At 33.2% G+C, this 13187-nt stretch overlaps 2 protein-coding genes across 2 annotated transcripts; both read left to right on the top strand.

Moving 5' to 3' along the window:
• Positions 1-3287: 3287 nt before the first annotated feature.
• On the top strand, positions 3288-7201 carry LOC118038783 (vacuolar protein sorting-associated protein 24 homolog 1). The gene is made up of 6 exons (XM_035045198.2): positions 3288-3507; positions 3685-3761; positions 4001-4103; positions 5981-6102; positions 6484-6666; positions 6753-7201. Exons 1-6 carry the CDS (start codon positions 3396-3398, stop codon positions 6831-6833), a joined length of 678 nt encoding a protein of 225 aa, XP_034901089.1. The 5' UTR covers positions 3288-3395; the 3' UTR covers positions 6834-7201.
• A 3182-nt stretch (positions 7202-10383) lies between these two features.
• LOC118038784 (serine carboxypeptidase-like) lies at positions 10384-13085 on the top strand. Its single transcript, XM_035045199.2, has 9 exons — positions 10384-10852; positions 10981-11149; positions 11264-11383; positions 11500-11643; positions 11743-11893; positions 12010-12098; positions 12231-12489; positions 12568-12701; positions 12800-13085. The coding sequence occupies exons 1-9, from the start codon at positions 10515-10517 to the stop codon at positions 12920-12922; spliced, it is 1527 nt and encodes a 508-aa protein (XP_034901090.1). The 5' UTR covers positions 10384-10514; the 3' UTR covers positions 12923-13085.
• The last annotated feature ends 102 nt before the right edge of the window (positions 13086-13187 follow it).

Raw genomic sequence — 13187 nt, 5'->3', positions numbered from 1 at the left:
CCGCATAACAAAAAAGGAAAGATTAGCCCCTGCCCCATCTCTAAAACCTAATAGCATTGTGTCTATCTGCAAAAGGAGATCTAAGAGCCTTGGGTACGGCTATAACGCCAGACTCAATAGTAATATTTATAATATTAATAATAATATAAAACTTGTCTGCTTCTAGTTCATATATTTTTTAATCTATTAAAAATAAATTATGGTTTTTATTACATGGCAATAATTTTTTTCAAATAATAATAATTTTTAAGTTTATCCTTCAAATCAAATCTATGGTTGTTTTTCAATATATTTTTTCAAATTAATTAATTAAGATATTAATAATAATACAAATAATAAAATTTATAATACAAATAATAATATTTTTAATATTAATAATAATATTAATGTTAAACTTACCCAAGCTTAAATGGGTCTAACTGCAACACCAAGTTCAAAGAGCTTTAAATAACAGATTCAAGAGCCTTGGGTTTGACTGCAATCTGGATCCATTAGACTTTGGGTATGGCCTTGTAACCAGATCCAAGGATATTGGGTCCAACTGCTTAGTCATACCCAAAATTGATAGGTCTGGTTGGATTGCCAGGCCTAACTTTTTTTATTTGGCATTTTTTAGAAGGTTTTGAGCTTGGCTGGCAGTCAGACCCAACAACATTAGATCCAGTTGCAAAGCCAGCCCTAACAACATTAGATCCAGTTGCAAGCCAGACCCAACAACTTTTGGTAGAGAAGGTAATGCCCCCAACCATATTTTTTAACCAAAAAACAGTTGATGAACGCACCCTAGGGTGCTACAGTACGGTCCACAGTGAAAGTAGTTTATGCATACAGTGTCATCCACAATGCAATGTGTTTGTGTCCACTCCCACGTATTTTGAAAAAGCATATCTGCATACCCAAGCAAGTGGGTTTGCAAACTATGAGCGAGTCTACAATAATTCACTAATCTCTTTCAGTTTTTATATCAAACAGTGCAATTTACAGTAAAAGTACTTATAATTCACAATACTTTTAAATAATACAATTTACAATAAAAATACTCATAGTCTACATTATTCACTCTACAGTAGAAATCTCATATTTTAGAGTATTGTTAATTAATATTGTTAATATGTATACAATGTCTGCACTAAAAAGTATCAATCATGTACATATTTTATGTACAGTGTTTGCACTTGCACTTACAAGCAACAACCACGTGGATCGTGGAATCAAAGGTCATATACAGTCATTGCAAAAACGACAGCCACAAAAAAAAAAAAAAAAAAAAAAAAAAAAAAACCGACAGCCACTCCACAATAATGATGGTTCGGCTGTCAATCACTTACATAAATGTATTGGAGGCCATTATTGAGGATTGAGGATCTCACTATATTATTTGTTTAGCAACATTTAATTCGATAATAACTCTTCTAAATACCTGGCAATTTATTTTCAATAAAAACATCTTCCACAATTCTTTTTTAAAAAATAAAATAAATAAGAGTGATCATTCTTCAAAAACATAGCTGTGATTTCTTAATTCAATAAAATTTATCAGGGTGTGAAAAAAACTGAAAAACTGATTAAATCAAGAAAACAAAAAAAAATAACTGAAAAAACCAAATCATAAAAAAAATAGATTAAAATTTTAAAAAAACCAACCGGTTCGGTTTTATAAACCTGAAACTGAAAAAACATGACCGAAACCAAACTGAAAAAAAAACGAGCCAAACCAGAAAAAACCGATTCAAAACTAAGCTAAATCAGTTTTTGTCCTTAAAAGACTGAATCGAGTCAAACCAGTTTAAACAAGTTTTATCTTTGAAAAACCGAATCAAAATTGATTGGTTTAAACTGATTTTAGTTTAAAATTTAGTTTGTTTATTTTGTTTTCATAAAAACTGAACTGAATAATCACTTCTAAAATTTATGTTCATTATTCATATAAATATTATTGTCATTTTGAATGGCTTAATTCAAAATCTCACCTGTATATTAGTCAAAATTTCTCAATTTTACTATTATGTCAATAATTACAGAGTCAATACCAATTTTATCTGCCAGGCTCCTTGAAAAGCACTTTGCCATGCATTAACCTTGAGTTTCATGTTGTTTTGGGCTTGCAATCTAGACGCCCGTAGGTTTTAAGTTTCTTCTGGGCCTGGTCACTGCCCTTAGATATAGCTCTAGCACTTTAGGTGATTCTTAGCCCAAGAAATATAATAAAAATAGATAGGGCAAATGGACCTCCATAGTTCTTGTAGAAACTATGTTTTGTGTATAGTAGTTTTTGCATCCAAATTAATCTTTATATAATTAAAGTTTTTTATTAAAAAAAATTAGTAATTTCTAATTTTTTTTTAACATTAAAAAAAATAATATAATCTGTAGAGCGTGACAACAATCCAAATCATAAATTGAAAGCGAAAATAAAAAATTAAAGCATATAGAGCAATTGGATGGAGTGAAGAAAGTGAGTGTCGTTTTAGTTCATTAATGATATTAATTAACCCTATTTTTTTTTTTCTTTCAAAAGTGTTTTTTAAAAAATTTAAATTTAAATTTATTTTTTTTTTCTTTGTTTTAAATTAATATAGAATAAAGTTGTTGAGTATTAGAAAATATAGGCTGGTTGGATGGTTCTTTCCCTCCTATAATTTTGATATAAGTTTATCATAAATTATTTGTTTTTAAACCAATAAAATTCTGAAATTATAAACTTTAGTTTACGATGTGTATTTAATATTTTTGGATAAGATGTAAAAGAAAAAGGAAATCAAGAAACCAATCTTTTATGCTAGATCAATCCATATCAAGGTCTTTTAAATTATTCAAAAAATTATCTGATTTCAATTATTATTTTTCAATTAAGTTTATTTTGTTAAAAAAAATCATAAATTCAAGTGATAAAATAAATTATTATATTTTTATTTTAGTTTTAGGATAAAATCTTCTAAATCTAATTTAAATGATTAAATTATTTAAAAACTTGATACAAAGTTGTAAGAAAATAAAATTATAAAAGATATGGAATAAGTATTTTATATGTACGAAATATGTTTATTCTGATGCATATAACTATAATGATTATGATTACAAACAGAAAAGATTATGATAATATAAATAATGAAATAACTAAAATTATATCGTTATCACTATACGTGCACACAAATATATTATTATAAAACCAAAGAAAATCCTATAAAATCCCTCGCTCCTTTAATCAAGGTCCTAACAGAAAGGAGTTTAATAATGAAGGACTGAGTTAGAAGCTCGTACCGAAATTAAGTATCAATGATCTCCAAAAACATCCTGCGTGTTAACAAAAAAAAAAAAAACGAAGTCAAGAACAGGAGAACAGAGAAAAATGAAGCTATTGAGTTGATCAACGGTTAAGAAACAGAGGGAAAAAAATGGAGAAAGTAATGAACATAATAAAGCCAAAGCCAAATCCACAGCAACAACTCAAAGATTGGCAGCGCAGGCTACGCCAAGAGTGCCGCAACATCGAGCGTCAAATCCGAGGCAATCTTTTCTTTTCTTCTATTTTTTAGGTCAATTTTTTTTTTTTTTAAGATTTCTGTTTTGATTTTCGTCCGATGGATCTGGGTTTTTATTTTTATGCTAATGGGTATTCTTTATTTTGGCCTAACTTTAATGGGTATGTTTTTTTCTTTTCTTTTTTTGATGGATATTTTTTAGATATACAGAGAGAAGAGAAAACTGTACAAAAAGCAATTAGAGATGCTGCTAAAAGAAATGATATGGTCTCAGCCAAGGTATTACTTTTGTTATCAAATAAATTCCTTTTTATTGATCAATTGCTAAGCACTCTTTGGATTTTTCAACATTTATTTATTTATTTGACAAAGTTATAATTTTTATTGGAGTTTTCTTTGATTGATTTAGTATATAACTTGATGTTACCTTTCCACTTTAATTGCTATTCTTCTGCTGTTAATGTAAGTAAGAATTATTGTTATGAATGATATCATGTTTTGTGTTTTATTCTATCCAGGCACTTGCCAAGGAAATTGTGATGTCTAGAAGAACAGTAAACCGTCTTTATGAAAATAAGGCACAGATGAATTCAATATCAATGCATCTTGGGGAAAGTGTCGGTATGATTATTCATTATTTACTTATTCTTTTTTACTTTGTACTTTGCAAATGTGGATAACCATTGCTTTGTGTTGTTTATGTACTGCCATAAGTCTCTGAATTTAGGCAGCGTCATTGCTTATATTTATCTCTACAAGTTATCTCGATTATAGAAACAACTTTGACACAGATTCAGACACAATCGACGAGAGGGATGGTTAAGCGAGGAGGTGCCTTTCAGATAGTTTGTGTTAACTTAGAGTTCATAACGGTTTAGAATTCCTTAGAAATCATAACTTGAAGAAAAAATTTCATACCTTTTGTTGCAAAGTTTTATGGACAGAACAATAAATGTATTTTTGAATAATCTGGCTTTTGTTTGGATGTTAAGGCGGATGAATCATAACTGTGAAGAAACGAATATCAGAAGAAAAGTTGAATGTATTCACTAGTAAATAAATGCGACGATGGTCATCAGCATGCAATCCTATATTTTATCTTTGGGGAGTAAGTATGACATTTCCAAAAATGTTATCCGTGTGAAAAAGTAGTACATATTTCATTGATTTATAGATTGAAGGATCTGCAAGGTCCTAAATAAATTTTTGGAGGTAGTCATTGTTGAGAAATGATGTATTAATTTATCGTGAAATGAGAATAATGGCTGTTGAGCTGATTGGGAGACAAATTTTGACAGCTGGGTTGTGGATTTGTTCATTTAAGTGGAGTTGCACTGTGGAGGCCTTCTATTTCATTGAAACCTATATGAACCATGATAAAGCAGCTAGTTGTTCCTTGAATTTGAAATTTTCCTCTTGTTTTTTTCCCTGTTTCCATCCGCATCTACAATTTCTCTTACACTAATAAACAAAAAGAAAAAAGGGAATGATCACAAATAATCAAATCCATCATTAATAATGAAATTAATTGATGGTGATAATAAGACTATGGTTTGAAATCCTATTGTGATCTATTCATAACACAAACAAGCACATAAAATATGGTTCAACACGTCAAATACAATCTGGACTTACTGCTATTCCTGTATCTCAAAGATGTTGTTCTGTCTTCATAAGTACTTTATATACACAGTTTGTCGTATAAGTTCCTGAATTTTGATTTTCTTGTGAAGTACAATTGATCAAACCATGTGGCGTTTTTTTTTTGTGTGCTGTCAGTCTGATATTTCTCAAGTGGTATGATATGAGACACCGGTTAGGTTACTTGGTGTAAATATAGCTTAGGAAGAAACTAGATGAAATATATAAGAGAATTCTGGGAGTGAATTCTCTTTTAATTCACGTTTGCTTGTAAGAAACTTGTAGAAGTATGTATTTCTTACAATGGAGCGCAAATACAGCCACTGAGAGTGATTGTTGGTAGTGTGAACTTCTGATTATGAGTTCAGAGGTGCCTCCCCATTGTTATTCTCACTTTGCTGGGGAGTTAAGGCTGTATGTGATTTGAACCCTACCCTTGTTGCCTTAAGAACCAAAAAGAAACCATAATTATTGTGAGTGAGATATTTGTACTTTGGCTCAAAGTAACAGAAGTATGTTTGGCAAAACAGAGTTAACCATCTGTCCAAGATGTAAGGGGACCAATCGATCCTTTTTCCCATAAATAAATTCAGGTTTTCAAACAACACTTCAATTTCAAGTAAGAAGATGATGGTTTTCATCAGCTGGCTATTCATCAAGTGTGTTATTGAAGCAAGTTATATAATACTTGGAAAAATGTATGCGCAGTTGATTGCCATGTTGAGGAGGATGAATGTGTGTGTATGTTGTCTACTTTCTGATTTATTTTCTTGTTCATTTCCTTTGTTTCAGTTGGAATGAGCTTTGATAGTTTATTTGAATTTCCTGGTGTCATTCTTTATTGGTTGATTTTGCAGCGATTGCCCGTACAGTGGGCCATTTGTCCAAGAGTGCTGAGGTTATGAAGCTTGTCAATGATCTCATGAAGGCTCCAGATGTGGCTGTTACGATGCAAGAGTTCAGCAAAGAAATGACCAAGGTTCATTTGATTTTGATTGTTCTGCTATATGAACTGATAATCTAAGAAATGTGAATCTTGGAAGAAAGTGGAAATTTATCATGCATTGCATTTACTGCAGATCTTCAAGGAGTGCATCAACATTTCTTGCCTTCATTCTAGGCATTTTTGATCTAATATGGCAGGAAAATTGGGATAATCTTCGTTTAATATGTTGTGCCTTCTTTACGCACTTGAGCTTAATATATATGTATGGATGTTGCCAACTGAAGAAAATCTTTCTAAATTGATGTTATCATTGGTTGCCTCCATACAAACTAAACTACCTAACAACTAATAGATATTTGTATTTTGTGCTATACTTTTAAAATAAGAGCTCTTGTTCTTGTTTGTGGTTTGCAGGCAGGGGTGATTGAGGAGTTTGTGGACGATGCCCTTGACAGTGCGCTGGATTCGGAGGATATGGAAGAGGAGATTGAAGAAGAAGTTGACAAGGTATTGACTGCTATAGCTGGCGAGACTGCTGCAGAGCTACCAGCAGCAGTCAGGAAGGAGAGAGTGAAGCAATCTGCTCAGAAGGAAGAGGTTTGTGTGGCATATTATTCTTTATTTTCTTTTGTTTGATGCCTTGAAGCACAAGAATATAAAATATCCTTCCGGGTTGTTTTTAGGAAGAAGCTATAGCCGAGGGTGTTGATGATGAGGGAGAACTGGAAGAAATAAGGGCGCGACTTGCCAACGTTAGATCATAAATCCAAGTGTTACACCCCTTCATCTTTCCCTGGTATTATTAGAGAAGGATGGTGCACTCATTAACTTGAAGGCTGCCGTAAGTCAGAAAGAAATTGCAGTTGGTGCAACACAGTTTTACTTTGAAAATGGTACATGGGATAAAATGCATGTTTTTATCTTAAAAGCAGCCCTTTTCTATCTACTTAAGCTATCAAATGTATTTGTACCATATTGAACTGAAGGCACTGTTTGTAGTGCCATTCATACGCCTTACTTGTACAGAAGATAAAAGAGTCATGCTGTGGGATGGAAATAAATCATGTTATGGAATTAGCCCACACAATCTTTTTTATTCAAAGCTTACAATAGATAAGAGTTGGTATTTGAACTGGTTTGATGTCAAATTTTAGCAATGATCATATATTTGGTACCTGTTTTCTTCAGTAAAGATGCCAGAGTGTCACCTTCCATCATTCCATGTGCCCACTATGGACCTATGATTTTTATTTCTGCCATTTCATGTAGTTTGTTTTCCACTTCCTATTTTCAATTTACATGATCTACAGTCAAACTGTTTGTAAAGGGTCTCTATATGTGTACGCAAGCATTGTTATGCATGTGCCTGCCTAGTTGATGTGAATTGAAAATATGCAGTCGTGCATGTGCCTGCCTAATTGATGTGCATTGAAAATATTAGTAACTTGCGTGAAAGAAGCCAATCTGCAACCCATGTGAGCTTTCAAAATTGCCTACAGTTTTGCAAACGCAAGTACGGTGCTCATGTTTGTGTTGGAAACTGTTAGGAAAAGAAGCTGAGTCCTCTCAGAAATTACATAAGAAAGCAAAGAACCTTTTGTTACCTCATCTGCACAACTACCTTTCGTTTTTGTCATCTTTGTTTGCTGAGGACACAATCTAATATTTTTGTTGTTACATCCATGGTTCCGAAGTTTTTCAGTCATCAGCTGACTGCTTTTCTCAGTTAAGGGGCCATTTGGAACTTCTAAAAAAATTGATTTTTTTTTGTTTAAAAATTATTTTAAAAAATATTTTTGGATTATTTTGATGTGCTAATGTTAAAAATGATTTTAAAAAAAATAAAAAAATATATTATTTTAATGTTTTTTGAATGAAAATCACTTTAAAAAGCAATTGATATTTTATTTTCAAAAACCGTAGAATCTCATGCCGCCTTGAATGGAATACTTATCTCATGCTTGCATATGCTTATAAGCATGTAAGGTTTGTCAAATTTTCATATCTACACTATTTTGTAATGGAATTTAGGCTCCAGCCATCTGTAAACTGCAGAACTCTTATAGCATAAATTGATTGAATATAAAAGATGGAGCTCATCCGTCTGAAAGAGGGGCTTGAATCACTGGACTCCATGCACCATAAACTCTTTACATATCTGTCTTGTCTTTAGAGTTAAGCATATATGTTGGTATTAAAATAGGTTCAAAACTCTATCAGAAGATGTCATTCCCGACTCATTTCAGGTCACAACACTGTCCTTATAAAAAAGATAAGATCTTGGACGTTGAGTGAAGTCTAATGCTTTTCATTAATATCTGTATAGATGCTTGTTGCCTTCTGCAGAGACTAGGACCACGACACCAACTTAATTCATTAACTTTCCAGGTTACTGATGATATCTTGCACGCAAGATAATCCCTCAAGCTCCTCTCATCCCTCTTCTGCAACCAACCCCGCTTTCTTTTTAGTAAAGCAACTTAACCGCGAAAGGAACAATTGCTTGAGTTACAACGTGCTCCTTGGAATAAGGACAATAACTTCCTTGCTTTCTTCCTCTGTTTTTGGCATGATGACGATAAGCAGACATTTTAAGGTTAAGACATGCATTCTTAGTTGGGCTGACAGACACGATCTAGATAAACCACTAGAGATGTGGCTTTCCTTTCAAGTTAGGCATGCGATTGCAAGCCATATATTTTCACAAACTCTACCTGTGAAATACACATCCAATTTCACATGTAGCCTACTTAAAACTCTACATGGGAGGAGCACAGTAAATAAACGTCCAATTTTAATTATTCCTTAGTGAATAGTAGTAAAATTTGCGTACTGCACAAGTAATTTTTTTTTCTTTCTTTAACACAAGGCCTAATGAGTGTTGGGCTAACATTTTAGCGAAAGTCCCAGATCTTAAAAACCTCCTTGAGAACACTTACTCAAATAATTTGAACTGCAAATATAGCAATTTAGCATTCCATAAAAAAATAATTAAAAATATTTTTATTAGTAATGCTAATTAAAATAAATCTAAATTAGATTGAAGTTGCTATTTAATCTAATTTCCAAACATATCAAATCCTAAATAAGAATAAAGTGTTGAGCAGCCTAAGCCATGTATGGCTAATTTAGTACTGCTTAGACATTGGGAAATTATATGATTATGATTAGGGTTAAGGCATGAATTATCTGTTCCAGTTGTGCTAGCTTGCTCTGTTCTAGTTGGTTGAGTTGGGACTTAACTTATTCGAGTTTTGGATTAGTTTGGTTTGAAAAAAAAAATAAAGTAAAGAATTGATCCAGTTTGATCTAATAAAAAACTCAGGTTGATCAACAATGTGGTAAATTCAAGGTAAAACTTAAGATAAAATTAATATAAATACAACGAAGAATAATCAAGTTTGTTACAAGTCAAAACCTCAAATACAAAAAAAACTATAACTATGGTAAAACTCTCAAAATACTTAATTTTATTCAATCATGTATCAGTACTAAAATACTATTACAACTCTTTATATATATATATATATATAAAAAAACTAGAAAACCCTAATAATTCCAAATAAAAAAACAAAACAAAAACTATTATTTTCAAATAGAAAAAAACTAGAAAAGCATAATAGTACAGAATAGAAAAATATTTTTTTTTAGTTAATTTAAGTTGACCCTCTCAATTCAAGATCCTGACCCAATTGTAAATTGATATTTGAACCAAATTTTATAACTATGCTTTCTGTGTTGATATATGTGACAATTAACATATGCCATTAATCAATATGGACCGACAAAGCACAACAAAGTATATTCTATTTAATTTGTGTTTTGATAAGTATCCTGTGCTGCTTTTTTAACCAATTTACTTTAATATATTCACATTGAAGATTGAATAAGAGACAAACTGGATTCAAGGTAACAGATCGCATCACCCAAAATATGGTATTATAAGATACATTATTATACACGAACTTGGTATTAAGATTAATTATTATAAATGCAATAGAGCACATGGGAGTCAAAAAGGTTTAACTCATTGATGCGTTTACTATAATTAGTTCATGTACTGCAAGCCACATTATATATATATTGATAAATTACAGCATGAATAACTTAATATTTTTGATACATCCCATAAATTCTGAATGATAAAATTGCATCATTAATGACTTCATATTTCTCTGATACATTCTATGGACGTATCCCATAAGATATACAATTGATGCTTCAAGTAAAGGAAAGGGGAAAACAAAAGAAGAAAATAATAGAAACAGAGGAGGCGTGCCTACAATACAAGATTCTATTAATATAACTAGAAAAAGGGCAAAAAATTATGACATTAACTCTCTGGTCTTTCACACACAAACCCTTCGTAGTTTGGTCCGAATTAACTATTTAAATCCTCATGGTTTGATACCAAATTCATTCATGTTCCATTGTTCTTGTTAGCCATGGCATCGACTTATTCTTACATGTTTTTTTCTTTTTTTCTTTTTCTCTTCATCACTTCACAATTCTCATATGCTAGATATCCCAAGGGCCACCTTGACTTGTCTGCCAGCTTCCTGCCAAGACTTCGAGCAGAAACGCAGATAAGAGGGCTTAATTTGTTCCCTAAGCATGCCATCAACGTACCTGCCTTTGATGATAATGAACTTTTAGGCACTTCTTCTCCAAGTATTGTTGAGAAACAATTCCAATTCCATCTTCTTGGTAACCCAGGGCCCTCTGTTCAAGAGTTTGGCCATTATGCTGGGTACTACCGCCTTTCCCATACTAAAGCTGCAAGGTAATTCAGACCTGCATGTATTTTTTTTATCGTTATTATGCCTGATGCAGTAAATTAATGAAGAATTGATGCATATGCACGGAGATTTTAGCCAAGTTATGTAATCATGTGCTGCTTGTTATTTGCAGGATGTTCTACTACTTCTTCGAATCGCGGACTAACAAGAACGATCCTGTTGTCATATGGTTGACAGGAGGGCCAGGATGTAGCAGTGAATTGGCATTGTTTTATGAAAATGGTCCTTTCAATATTGCAAACAACCTGTCTCTTTCATGGAATGACTATGGTTGGGACAAGGTAATTGCAGTACTGCTTTTACTTTTCTGATGACCTTGATTTCAAATTTCCTCTGATACATGATAATTATGCCTCCAGCATAGACAAGTTTCTGTAACCATTGATCTTTGGCAGGCATCAAATATTATATTCGTTGACCAGCCTACTGGAACTGGCTTTAGTTATACGACAGAGGAGACTGACATTCGCCACGACGAAACTGGAGTCAGCAATGACTTGTATGACTTCTTGCAGGTCAGATTACTTTCATTTACTGTCCTCCTTTTCGTTTCATTATTTGTCAACATATGAAGTTTTACGTTAATGATTTGATATTCACATGATCTCTCTCTCTCTCTCTGATTCTGTAGGCATTTTTCAAAGAGCATCCTCAGTTGACGAAAAATGATTTTTACATAACTGGAGAATCTTATGCTGGGCACTACATTCCAGCATTAGCTTCTCGGGTTCACCAAGGAAACAAAAAGAAAGAAGGAATTCATATAAACCTCAAGGTATGCACCCAATGCCCTAAAATCTTGCTTGTTTTATAGCTGTTTCATAACTGCTGAATTGGTTTGTACTGTTTCTAACCGCTAAAACTTGTTTGATAGGGTTTTGCCATTGGCAATGGTCTAACTCAACCTGACGTTCAGTATAAAGCATACACTGATTATGCTTTGGACAACAAGTTAATCGAAAAACCTGATTACGATAGCATTAACGAGATGATCCCAGACTGCGAACGAGCAATCAAAGTTTGTGGTATCTTTTCTTGCTTTGGTTTCATTTCACCTAGTAGTGATTTAACAAACCGAACTGGCACCCGAATTACCAGTACTTGGTTTTATTATATATTGAACTGAAAACTCCCTTTCCAGGAACTGATGGTGTATCTACTTGTGAGGATGCATTTGAGGTTTGCAACAACATATTTCAGAGCATCTTGCAAGTTGCTGGCAATATAAACGTAAGGAAGCACAACCTCCACTATACATCTTTTTTTCTCTAAACAAACAACCTAGCAACACTAATGGTGGATCAAGAGAACACGAAAGCATTTTTTATGTAAATGTGAGTTTGTGAACTCTGTTGTCTGCAGTACTATGATATTAGAAAGACATGCGAGGGCAGTCTATGCTACGATTTCTCAAACATGGAGACATTCCTGAACCAGAAAACAGTAAGGGATGCTCTAGGGGTAGGAGATATTGAATTTGTTTCCTGCAGCAGCGTGGTGTATGATGCCATGACAAGGGACTGGATGAGAAATCTTGCAGTAGGAGTTCCTGCTCTCCTAGAGGATGGTATCAAGGTGCTTATTTATGCTGGAGAGGAGGATTTGATATGCAACTGGCTGGGTAAGTCTACATGGTATAACAAACTAATTAACCCTGTTTTTGATCAGTGACAGCAGTATTGTGCTTGTATTTTTCCAGGAAATTCAAGGTGGGTAAACGGCTTGGCATGGTCTGGCCAGAAAGACTTCGGGGCAGCTCCAACAGTTCCATTCATTGTTGAAGGCAGAGAAGCAGGACAGCTGAAAAGTCACGGTCCTCTCAGTTTCCTAAAGGTCATTCTCTCCCCCATTGTTTTTCTCTGTTGTTTCTGTGTATGCTGTGATGATATTTAATTCTTACTCAAGAAACTTTGATCTCCTATAACTACCAGGTTCACAATGCTGGTCACATGGTTCCAATGGATCAGCCAAAAGCTGCATTACAAATGCTGAAGAGCTGGATGCAAGGAAAGCTTGCCGTGACTGGCACTAAAGATTGGATTGCTCCCCAGTAATTTGCCTCCACTGTCTTGGCATTCTCAAGCATTGTCTCACACCAATGGTTTTCAGCAATGATGTTTTGTGCATTTCTCAAATGATAGATTCTGCTAATCTCAATATTCATGTTCTCAACTCCAGAACATATACAAAATAAAAGACACATACAATTTTCACTTATATGTCTTCAGTGTGAGCTCAATGGGTTTGGTACTGGTAATCATTTACAGACCATGAATCATATCAAATCAAAACCAATTTAAAAGAAACCAATTTGAACAA

This window comes from Populus alba, chromosome 4 (assembly GCF_005239225.2).
Source record: "Populus alba chromosome 4, ASM523922v2, whole genome shotgun sequence".
NCBI classification, from domain to species: Eukaryota; Viridiplantae; Streptophyta; class Magnoliopsida; order Malpighiales; family Salicaceae; genus Populus; species Populus alba.
This window is presented reverse-complemented; position numbering and strand designations above follow the sequence as displayed.